The following is a 13,316-nucleotide window of genomic DNA, read 5'->3' as shown; positions in this document are numbered from 1 at the left end:
TAATTTTTCAGACCAATTCCGGGACATTGAGTTAAATTGTCCGGGACTTTTGCCGATTTTCCGGGACATGTATAAAATGTAGCGATATTTATAGACATATGCATTTTTGGTACGTTTTTTTTTGTTTCGCATCGTTAATTGCAAAAGTTCGAAAGCCTATCCGAAATACACTTGATCTATTAACGTCAAATTAAACATTACTACTTCCGTTACTAGATACAAGCCAAGTGTTTTCAGTGTAAGCGTTCTAAACATAGATGGTGACGTCACTGCGTTATTGTTAAGACCGGTGTGTAACGCGTAGTTGTTGATACGCCTTTATTCATTTATAACATTTATATAATAAAAAATACAACAATACAGTACCGTTAGATCGTCAACTCAAATCAATTCACAATACATACAACCAATCACAATTAATTTTTTACTCAGCGATGTTGGACTTCAGATGTGTGAACAACTATCGTTTGCCCGTACGCAGCGGGAAATAATGACGTAGTAGATTAAAGTCAATTAACAACCACATTAAACAATGCCGCCTTTTCTGTTTGACCGCGAACGTGAGACAATCGATATGATAACAGGACCCCTGTTAATTGATCGATTTTGACAGGTAGCGTAGTCTCAGCCTATTCAGGTAGGCATTGTCATGGAAACGCTGCAGATATACACAGATTCGAGGTGCAGTTAAGCCTAAGATAAGGTAAATGTATATATGGATTTTGTAAATTCCGGGACATTTGACAGATTTCTGGGACAGCGGGACAAGTTCTTCATTTCCGGGACTGTCCCGGACAATCCGGGACGTATGGCATGTATGGGGTCTGTGCTGTTTGCTTAAATGAGTTTCTGTAAGAAATATTCTAAATATAGAAATAAATATACCAGACATCCTAATTTTGGAGAAAAAAATTTGATCCAATTTAGGATGGGGGAGTCCACTAGGCATAAATGGGTTAAATATGAAAATCTGTGAACAAGTCGCTTTAAATCATCATCAGTCAAATGTTCAAATCTCTGCAGTCAGCTGTAACAGATTTATATACAGTAGCTTAATTGTATGAAATGTCAGATTGCATCAAATGTAGCTTCATAATTCACAATAGGTTTATTGGTTTGCTGAATTGTTGCAAACAATTTGACTGCTGAATTGTTGACTCATAGCATGTAAGTTGAGGCACGATCAAATGTGTCACAAATGAAATGCCTTGTTGAACATACAGTAAAACAGTTTTATTTTGTTTCCATACGGATTATTAGAGGGATTATTGGTTAAGTATGGTGGTTAACCTGTATTGAAAGGTAAATGAATGTATTTATTTGTAATTAATATTTTATAATATAAGGTTTTTACAAAATCTTAATTCATAATATAAATTTGTTTATAATCTTTATTCATCATTTAAGTTTATTTTATCATCTTTAATAAATATAATATAAGTTTATTTACAATCGTTACTCATAATACATGTTGACTTATAATCTGTGGCAATACTAAAAGTTTAGTAGAAAATATATGAGCATTTACTTGATATAATTATCAAATACTTTTTGAAACATGGCAATTTTAAAACAGGTAAAATATGGTTTGAGATATGGTATAATATAATAAAATTAAAATAAATAAGTTTACACCTTCTGCTATGAAAATATATATAAGCCTTCCTCTGCGAAAACAGGGCTTAATGCATGTGCATAAAGTGACATCCCAGATTAGCATGTGCAGTCTGCACAGGCTAATCTGGGACCACACTTTCTGCTTTTGTGGTATTTCATTTAAAGGAAATCTATTCTTAGCCAAAATCTAGTTAAGGCCGACGGATGTTGTCTCTGATAAGTCAGTGAGTAAATAAACTGTAATTGTTGAAATTAAAATTCATCCATCATACACTTTCATTTAAAAGATGATGGTTGAAGTGTTTTAGTGGTACAGTTTGTTTACATTATGAACTTATTTAGAATAAACAAGGTAGTGATGTAACTCCAGGGCCTTACAATTTTGCTATATAAGGGTCATTGGTAATTGAATCTTTAAAATAAAATAACAAAATAATTCTAATGCCACAATTGTCAGCAAACTGTCTCTTTTCTAAGGGAGAGGTACTCTACAATGATATAAAAGAGACTTATTGTTCATGCAGGACCATTGCCATGATTTCAAATGTGCCTTTCAGTAGTCAGGGATACACTGGACCATCTTTTGTCGTCTGTCAGTTGATTAATCTGACCTCTTATTAGTCTGTTCAATAATTTTGGATAGTAATTGTATACATAACAAACACAATTAAAGGGTTAAGCACTCTATTGACCTTTTTGTTTAACTGACGTTAACAAATTATTTTACTAACACATTGTTGCTAAAACGTTAGCCTTATATTGTTGGAAACCCAGTTTTAGGCCAGATCAGAAGTGTTGAGAAATTATTATTTGCAAAGTGCCTAATTCACACTAATTTCACAGCACAACATCTGCTACGGGCCTTGCTCTGTTAAAAGGGGGTTTAATGCATGTGCATAAAGTGTCGCCCCAGGTTAGCCTGTGTAGTCCGCACACTTCCTGCTTTTATGGTATTTTACAATGAAAGAAAGTCTCTTCTTAGTAAAAATTAAGTGTTAGCCGAAAGTGTCGTCCCTGATAAGCCTGTTCAGACACTTTACGCACCTGCATTTAACCCCCTTTTAACAGAGCACGGCCTATATTATAAAATTGACACGAGACGAGTTCAATGGAAATATTGGCAAAACATTTTATTTGCATACTAAGTGAAAAGCTTGGTGTATGTGCAATTATGTTAAAATGTTTTCAAAATCACTGTGAAGAAATGTTAATGCAATTTAAAATCAGTTTAAATACTCCACTTGAAATAACATGTGTAATTAAGTAAATTTAATATTCAAATTGAGGAGAAGTAAATTAATCAATTATTGATTTAAAAGGTCTCTTTTACAGAAATGTTAGATAATGTGTAGGTGTTAGTAATGAAATGTCTTTAAATAAAATTGCCAATTTTAGACCTCCCTGACTCACTACAAGGAAACTTAAAATTGTGAAAATGTTGTAGGGTGCATTTGTATATTTTTATTGTCCATTATGAATTCTTATCGGGTTGTTGTTTTTCATTTATGTTACATCTCTTAACATAATAGTTATTAGGGCGTTAACACGTTTGGCGCGAAATGTCACAGGGTGAGAAAATTGTGCGGCCAGTCCAGGACTCGAACCCGAAACACCTTGCTAACAGTAGGAGTGGTTTCCTGACTGAGCTAACCAGGCCCCCACACAACTTCTCCCCTAACGTGAGCAACTTGTTCAGATTGTGAAAGAAACCAAATAAGAGCTATCCATTTTGTATGGACAATTATTGAATATTCTAACATCGTTACATTACCATTATATATATAGTTTTGTATTCACAAATAGTAAAATGTCTTCTTTTTTCAAAAAATAGCTTATAATTGTACTTGCAAAATGTAAAAAGAATAGCTCAATGAAATGTAAGAATTCAATACATTTTTGCTTTATTTATTCTGGTACATAATTATATAATGAAACAGTGAAGCCCAAACAATGTTTAAAAGTTAAGTTAAAGATGCTTTATATTTTACTTTATTTCAAAAATGAAACCATTGAATTTTAGATGGTGTGCTTTGCTGGCTTTTAACAAAATTAGTACAGTTGTATTAAAGGTTTACTAATATTTAAAACTATAGCACTATCACCATTTACTGTACTTACCAGTTCTTTTGGAGTCTGAATTGTTGTCAAATAGTGTGTACACAACTTGTTTGAAGTTGTCTCAACTGTTCTTTGTCGTGAGTTACTCAAATTTACTTGTTTTACCAAAATAGAGATTTCGGTTTTGTTGAAGTACCACGTAGATATAATTACTGAGGCTGGATTTTAAAGGGACCTTTTCACAGATTTTGGCATGTATTGAAGTTTGTCATTAAATGCTTTATATTGATAAAATAAAAAATAAATAAAAACAAGAATAAAATTAAAGAAAGAAAAAAAAGAAACCCTCAACTGGGCTCAAACCACTAACCCCTAAAGTAAAAGTCTAACACTTATACAACTTGGCCATCCGTGCTCATACAATCAGTGATGTATTTTATACTTTATATACCCGGTAAGCAATCCTCGTAGTGTCACAAAATGCAACAACAACATGAGAACTCTCCATATTATTCAATCGTTTCGCGTTGCAATGATTTATAATTTTCATGTTTTACTACAGCCGGGTCAGTGGTTCGAGCCTAGTTGAGAGTCTTTTTTTTTTCTTTCGTACTTAATTTTTGTTTTTTACTGGAGCATTTTAGATCCAATGTTTACATTTATCAAAATAAAGCATTTAATGATAAACTTCAATAAATGCCAAAATTTGTGAAAAGGTCCCTTTAGTATAGGGAATACAATTGCTGTAACTGGCAAAACAATTGTAACTAGTTACTCTTTGTAAGCAACTTTTGTGTTTAATAATAAACAATAACGGAAGTTTTCCGGTTGTTATTTTGTAGTCTTGAAAAAACACAGTCAAATAAATATCCACCAGACTTCAAATATTTGTTTCTAGACTTTATACAAGCATATAACCCAGTAAAGACTTGTTGACAGTGTTGGGTAATATTTATGTTCAGACATTCATTTACATCTCAGTCAAATAGTCTCCTTACAATAGTGTTGTTTACGGTGCAGATTTTGTCTTCAAAAGCAAGGTAACAATTAAGAATAATAATCTTACATTATGTTGTTCCCTTAATGCCATAATGTGCTTTCAGTGTGCTGTGTCAATTTGGCACGTAGAACATTCTGTCAGCCAAGAGATGATTTTTTTAAGAACTCGTATCATGTGACAACAAATAAACAACTACGTAACATTATACAAAATAAATCAACCTTAAGAAAACATTCTATGGTAGATGGGACTTGGTGATTTATTTGATTTATAGTCTAAATTGTCATAGACAGTAAATATTGGCATACTTATTTTGGTCTGTCAGTTGTTATTTAAAGTTCACTATGTGGTTGCCTGTGCTATGTACCTCTGACAGAAGGTCTTTGTTCTTACATCTACATTCAAGGGTTGGGGTCACATTGGGCTGGTTATGAAATACGTTTTAAATATTCATCACTATAATAACAGCAACTCTGACATAAGCTCTAATAAAACTGTGGTGTGTGTTTTGTGCTAAGCTCAAACATCGCTGCAGTACTGTTATTAATATTAAATACATGTGTCTTTGGCAATTAAGGACGTTATGCTTTACATGAAGGAGAATCGAACATGGTTCTTCCATGGATTTGCATAAAACGTGTGGTATGTAAGGGTGGTTATATTTACTGATGATATGGTTAGATCAAAGGGTAAACATAGTAGGAGGAATAATGACAAACACTAGTGATTGTGAAGACATTTTAGTTAATATTGAGTGCCACACGGAATTAAATGATTTCATTTACGGTTTGGTTTTCAAATGTATAGCAGCATGGTGATTGTGTTATCATGGCATTGTTTTTGCCTGTGGAATTAAGTTATTTTGAAGGATAAAAGACATAAAAAAAAATCTAGAAAGATAAAAGACAGTGAAAACATTAAGCCTTAATTAAAAGCATTAGCGTTTTTTATATAATGTGTGCAAAACAAAACTTTTTTTATATATGTACATGCTTTAATTTAAAATGATATAATAATAAACTAAACAAAATCAATTATTTTTGTATCAGACCATCAGCTTTAAAAAAGTTATATGAATTAATGGAATAAATGGGCCGAGCCCTGTGAAAAAGGGCTTTAATGTATGGGCGTAAGTATCGTCCTGCAGTCTGCACAGGCTAATCAGCAATGAAACTTTCCGCCTTGACGGGATTTTTGCTAAGAATGTATTTTCTTCAAGTGAAAACTATCATAAAAGCAGAAAGTTTTGTCCCTGATTAGCCTGTGTGGTCTGCACAGGCTAATTTGGGACGGCACTTTATGTACACGCATTAAACCCCCTTTTCACAGAGCACTGCTCAATAATGGATTTAAGCCAGTATTTCTTAAAGCCAGTATTTCTTAAAGCCAGTATTTCTTAAAGCCAGTATTTCTTAAAGCCTGTATTTCTTAAAGCCAGTATTTCTTAAAGCCAGTATTTCTTAAAGCCAGTATTTCTTAAAGCCAGTATTTCTTAATGCCAGTATTTCTTAAAGCCAGTTTTTCTTAAAGCCAGTATTTCTTAAAGCCAGTATTTCTTAAAGCCAGTATTTCTTAAAGCCAGTATTTTTTAAAGCCAGTATTTCTTAAAGCCAGTATTTCTTAAAGCCAGTATTTTTTAAAGCCAGTATTTCTTAAAGCCAGTATTTCTTAAACCGGGGCTACCTATTCTTAAGAAATGAACACCTGCAGGTTGCAATGCTGTAATGAATGTTATGTAAAAATGTACTGTTGACTCTTTACAAATGTTTGAATTAAGCATATTAATGGTGGATATCTCTCATGAATAGTTAATGATTTGGACTTTGAATATAATTCAGAAGCATGTAATGCTTTTCAAAAAGCTGCCATTAGATAATTGTCTACAAAAAAGCAAATTTGAATCGTGTCATATTTTGTCACATTCTTTGGAGGCATTAACCCTTAAAGCGCTGCTGCTGAATTTTAAAGGCCTTTGCAAACAGTTTGGATCCAGATGAGACGCCACAGAACGTGGCGTCTCATCAGGATCCAAACTGTTTGCTATTTTGATAGTATTCTTTGAAAAAAAATCGAAGAAAATGCTAATTTTAGAAATTCAGCAGACGACATTTTAGCAGACGACAAATTTCCCAGCATGCAAAGGGTTAAGTATTTCAATCTTTTGTAATGCTAAGAGGAATATATATAATGCATGCCAGGTCATTATTATTCAGTTTGTAATGTGAAGGTTAAAGCTAACATAAAATTGGAATATTATAATGGTATTTTATGTGTACTTGTCCATTCGTGTGAGAAAATTGCTAGTTGTCAATTTCGTACTAGGAAGTTGGAAATTGAATGCAAATAGCGACACTAATTGTGGAAAAGTTAACAACAGCCTGTGATATTCAATTTTCCATTTATTTATGTAAAGCATTTAAATTATATATAATGCCTTCATTAGTATAGAATAGCCAAAAACGGATTTGGCATTAGGAAGTAATGTTATTTTGTGTGGCGATAAAATGTTTGATAGTTACATGTATGTATATATTAATGGACAATTTAAAACACAATAAACATTGTATTATTATTATGTATCAGTTGGTCGCATTTTGGTCGGTTTGTAGACCATTTTATTTCTGATTAATATCTGACCTGTGACCAGGCATATTGTTATGGTGATGACTAATGGGATGAAAGGAAAAAGCCTATTGATTTGAGGTCAACAGGTGAAGGGTAAAGATCACTTTGACTTGTATAAGATAGGTTGACCATTTGCAACCACACAAACACCAGAAAATACTTTGACCTTAGATCATGCAAATTGATATGGTGGTTACATGCAGTGACAGGAAGACAGGTCAACAGGTCAAAGTTAAGGTCAAAGAAGATTGTAACATGATAATCATGTCAGCTCCATATCTTGAGAGAGCTTTGACTTAACATCATAAGAATTGGAACATGATTACTTGGAAGAAAGAAAATCACCTAGAGTTTTATATCAAAAGGTCAAATGTCATGGTCAATGTAACAGGACTTCAGATGACATGTAAACTATTTTGTTTCCACACATTATCTTTGACCTTCAATATACAAATTATTATGATGGTTTCTTGGGATGAAAGGAATACACCTATTTATTAATATTCAGGTCAACAGTTGTTTGCAATTGGCTTTAAACGTGGAAACCATTTCCACACAATATCTAGATAATGCTTTAACCTAGGATTATATAAATACCTATTCTGCTTAGTCCATAGAAGGGAGGAAAGTAATTGTTAGGTCTTTGCTGCTCAATAGGTCACATTCAAGGTCACAGGGGTATATACTCATAATATATGTATTAACAAATGTATAAATTGACATTTGACTGCATGTAGGGGTAGTACATATGTTACAAACATCTCTTGTTTGAATATGAAATACCAATATTTCCTATAGCAAAATATTATTCTTTGTAATGTTAACAGTGATGATTACTTGTACATGTATATACATGCATTTACTGGTATTATTTACTTGATTTTTGTATAGTTTTCTTTAAAGGTTCGTAACCATTGAAAGTTTAAATTAAGTTGTACATATTTAAGAGGAATATTATATCATAGCTTCTTATTATTGTTTTTGCAGTTTTTGACATCAGCTTTTTCAAATGAATGTTAATTCACATTCACATTTCATTGAACTATAATGTTGGTCAACCAGTAAACTTGGACCTTTATCTAAAAGTGTTTGCTGTCACAACAATAATATACGACTTTCTAATTTATTTGCATTTTCATCAAAGGGAAAAAGAGCCCAGTAATGGACCTGATGTAGCCATATAGACTTGGATTTTCTGGTATTTGTTGTAGGATTAACAGTGTAATCTGTCCTTGTATTCAGCGATTATCACCCATAATGCATTCAATAAGATGTCTCCCATGATGGGAACATTTTTGAAATTTTTCAGAAGTGAAAACTTTGTGACGTTTGTTATAATGCTCAGTGTGAAGTGCGTCTTATTTCGATTTTGGACTTATCTGATATTTAAGTGTTGTATTTGTTCTGAAGGGATGCAATATTTATACAATAATAATAATAATAATGAACAAATATCAATTTATGAAGTTTTTTAATTATGTGTTTGTTTAATAATAATAATAATAATAATAATAATAATAATGATAATAATAAAGGGAAAAAATCAATTTATGAAGTTTTTTAATTATGTGTTTGTTTATAAATAATAATAATAATAATAATACTAATAATAATAATAATGATGATAATAATAATAATAATAACAATAATAATAATAATAATAATAATAATAATAATAATAATAATAATAATAATAATGATGAAGGGGAAAAATCTATTTATGAAGTTTTTTTAATGGGGTCAGATTTAATCATATTCATCATCATCAACATCAGCATCATAATAATAATAGTAATATTGATAACGAAATTAATTCTTTTAAGTAAACAAGAATGATTATACATTATTTTTACTCAAGATTAAACAAAACAATATATGTATATGGGTATGGGGGATCAATAGTATGCATATTGTAGCAAAATTATTGGATTAATGATAATCCAAGGTAAAGACATAGTGGCTTCCATAAGTATACTAGATTTCTTAAAAATCTTTTCTTTACTCAATCTGATAGAATTACTTTGATTGGTGGAGAAGTTAGTGGTATAAACTGATGACATATATAAAATAAATAATAAAATAACAATATAAGCTTAAAGAAATTGTGTTTGAATTACGCTGATCACCTTGTATATACTGGTATTGTTATTGACTGTGTATGTAAACATTTGTTATGTCATACAGTATGTTTAAAACCTATGTGCAGTTAAAAGTGTGATACATGTTTAACAAATTAAAGAATGGGTCAATTGTATACAGATGTTACTAAAACGTTGCGATGAGATCTTTTACATTCTGTTAGTTAGCAATAGTATTCAATGGATTGCTTTTATAAGTTATACAAGTGTATATTTCAATGCAATAAAGAATTGATTTTCCAGACATTAATTACAGGAATATTTAACATCATTCTTAAAACATAATAAACCTTGTTATTCTCCTTTTGCATATTAACCCTTTAAGCGCTGGAACTGAATTTTGAAGGCCTTTGCAAACAGTTTGGATCCAGATGAGACGCCACAGAATGTGGCGTCTCATCAGGATCCAAACTGTTTGCTATTCTGATAGTATTCTTTGATTTTTTTTTTAAGGAAATGCTAATTTTAGACATTCAGCAGACGACATTTTAGCAGACAACAAATTACCCAGCATGCAAAGGGTTAATTGTTTGTATACGGTGCATAATGTGTTGCATAAAATTTGAGAAGTTTAAAAAAAGCAGGCATGTCTGTTTTGAATGCACGAACTTGTCATTTATATGATTTTGCACTTAAACAACGACGTAAAATCTGCACTCTTTTGTTATTGTTCTTTTAAAGAAAGTGAGAAACATTTGAAAATGTGTTTGGTGCAGTGGCTACAACAGAAGTGTGACCTGTGAAAAGCCTTTGTTGCTGTAACAATCAAATGATCATGACAGAGCCAGTGTCTTTTCAGGTCAAAGTAACTTTTGTGAATGTGATCAAAATCTGTTAAAGGGTCTAACAAAGCTTGTCTTTACAGATGAATGTTAAAAAAGAGACAGTGTGGTTATAAGAACAGGTTAACAAGGTCAAAGATGTTATCTTCAGGATTTCAAATAATTTTTAAGCTGGTTCAGGAATATGTTTTTGTGAAAAAATTGTGCATTTTGGATAATTGGAAAATATTTAAGATTTCCTGGACAAGGAGTTTTAAGAATAAGATTCGATTAATTTATTGAATGGTATCAATTTTGGTTAAGGGGATACAATTTTGAAACTTGTATGTATTAATTAACAAGTACAGCATTTGTTCACAAAAATTTATTTGGGATTATAGTAATATTTTAAAGTATTATTAAAGTTAAATATAAAGATTTTTTAAACATTATTTTATGGCATACTTAATGTGTTTGACAATAATTTGTAAATTTTCAATCACTAATCTTTTTTAAAAATGAAATAAAATGTTTACACATTTTAGTTGGATGAGTCATACGTTTATATCAGAGGCATCTTAAATTACTAAAAACCATTGAAAAAACTCAAATGATCTCTTTCTTATTACAGTTTTTTACGCTATGACTTCATTAACGTGGGAGTCTGAGTAGATTTTGATTAAGAAAATAAATCTTGCATATTTGTATCATTACGTTATCCTTCTATTTAAATTAAACAAGACAAGTTCGATTTATAAGGTGCGTCAAGTGTAAACATTTAAATTGAATGTCTGTTACCATGGTTTTGGGGATGAAATCTTTTCACTTTTGTTATGGGTATTTCAGATGCATGAACAATATTTTAATAGTCTACCTTGTTTATTTGTGCAGTGGAGCAGAAAATACTACCTGAATTAACTGTACCACGACAGCTGGTCTTGAATACATTATAATAATCATTTCTTAGTGACATTAAATCTTGAGATTCTGAAACAAGTGAACTAGTTCAGAAATACCTGGTTATTTATGAAATTTGATTTGGTTTTTATGCTTCTGTATATGAATCATGAAACATTCAGTGCTAGCCAAGGGGTGGAAACATTAAATACAAGAAAGTGATGTGTGTGTGGATTAATAGTGATTGTGTTGATTAAGAGTGATTAATGTATATTGGATAACCAAGAACTAAAGGGAGAAATACTTTATAAACCGTTTTCTTAATGGTTTTGATAATTATTTATCATTACGTTTTGGAATAAAAAACAAGAAAATCAACACACGTTGCTTTTAGGGATTCTTTTAATTCTTTGAGAAAGTCTGGAAGTAACATAAAAGATTTAAAAATCAAGGGTTTTGATACAATGTAGGTTGGTGGAAATCATTGCAAAAAAAACAACAATAATATTGATTCGCTGAAAATGTTAACTCATATTCTTTTATTAAATGACAGGTTTACTTGGCTGACCTTTGTTTGCAACATTGATTGAACTTTGTTCATGGTATAAATGGTTTAACTTAACTGTATAACACAAAATACTGGAGAAGAAATTTATTTCTGTACTTGTTATTTATTGTTTGATTTGTATATCACTATTATACATTAGGCTTCGGCGGTATGAATGATAAACACTGCTGAGTGTTAATGTTTATATATTGTCATTTGATAGATTTTAATCAATAATTTTAAAATCATTTTATCAGTGTGACAATGATATGACACTTATCGGTGTGCAATGTGTCATTAAAAGAATGGCATAACATCTTTATTATAACGCAATAAGAAAATGTAAAATGCCAATTTAAGCAAAGATTTAAGAAATTGACTGGACAAGTATTATGCTGTTAATATGATCCAAAGTGTGTGAAAATGAAGAATGAAATTGCTGCCATGGAAACAAATGAGGCCTTTCATTCTGGAAGGCTATTGGTGCCACGTAAAAACCACATGGCGTTCAAAATTAATTATCTGCCATCCAAAAAGCATTTGAAAGAGTAAGTGTAATACAAATATGTTGCCGTTTAGCTTATTACATATAGATTCATACATTTGGCTTATATTTATTAGGTTTTATAGCACATAAACATTCTTTCTTCTGTTGCTTTCTTTCTTCCCCCCCCCCCCCTCTCCTCCACCCCCCCCCCCCCCCCTCTCCTCCACCCCCCCACCCCAATTAAAAACAACTTATGTAATGTCACAGAACATTTAATTGCATTGTTTATCAGAAATAAAACAGTACTTACAGCAAATACTGTTCTATACAAACCTTTGGCCAAACCTTTTCAGAATATTAACATCATTATGGTGATAATTTGTGCTGTGTGTGTTTTTATTACAGATTCAGTAGTGGTGAATATTATTTTTTATGTATGGAAACTGCTGTGTGTAACCTATCAATGTTTATGTCTTTAGTGATGCTTTTTCTGTTTATATATTTTTAGAACAAGTGTAGAGTTTGAGATGCCAGCTGGTTCCAGCAGTGAAACAGTCGGTACACAAAGCTCGTATAGCCAAGTCAGCAACCGAAATGGCGTTAAACGTGGCAATGGAAACGCAAAATATGGCGGGACAGAAGCGTGGTGGAACGCTGGTGATTTCTTACCACCAGAGGTCTCTAGTCCGCGGAGTGAGGGTCTGTTTGATAAAACCAATGACGACGACACCTGGGATTTGTCTGACTCGATAGTTGATCTCTACAAGGAGGTCAATAAATATGACGGTGTCTTGAATCAGTCCCCGACAGGTCGATCCTCCACAGCAGTTAACGTTCACGAATGGATTCAGGAGGATACGAATAACGGTTTTGTTCATGTGTTCAAATCAGATACCGACACAAACCCTCGGATGTTTCCATGTACGTTAACAACAACTGCCCAGCGTTTGTGTATTCAGTGTGGGATGCCTCCGAACTCTCTTCATGTACAATTGAACGGGGACATCATACGGAGACTCGAACCTTTTGACAGTCCCCTCGTGATTCAGAACGAGTACTTGCAGTGTATTGGGTACAGTGACCAAAGAAAAATTCAGGAAATCGGGGGCATGGAGGATTTGCAATATCTAGTCAAGTTTTACGCAGGTGAGCTTTAAGAATGGGTCATTCTCTGAAAACAATGTTT

At 32.1% G+C, this 13,316-nt stretch overlaps 1 protein-coding gene across 1 annotated transcript in view; it reads left to right on the top strand.

Annotated features, from left to right (window-relative positions):
- LOC127845417 (PH domain leucine-rich repeat-containing protein phosphatase 2-like) overlaps positions 1-13,316 on the top strand; it is a 75,608-nt gene that overhangs the window by 32,009 nt on the left and 30,283 nt on the right. Inside the window, exon 2 of the mRNA XM_052376316.1 lies at positions 12,639-13,276. Coding sequence (XP_052232276.1) covers positions 12,639-13,276 — 638 coding nt within the window. The remainder of the gene's footprint in view (positions 1-12,638; positions 13,277-13,316) is intronic.

Source organism: Dreissena polymorpha, chromosome 9 (assembly GCF_020536995.1).
Source record: "Dreissena polymorpha isolate Duluth1 chromosome 9, UMN_Dpol_1.0, whole genome shotgun sequence".
Lineage (NCBI taxonomy): Eukaryota > Metazoa > Mollusca > Bivalvia > Myida > Dreissenidae > Dreissena > Dreissena polymorpha.
The sequence above is the reverse complement of the archived record's forward strand: the minus strand, read 5'-3'. Positions and strand labels throughout refer to the sequence as shown.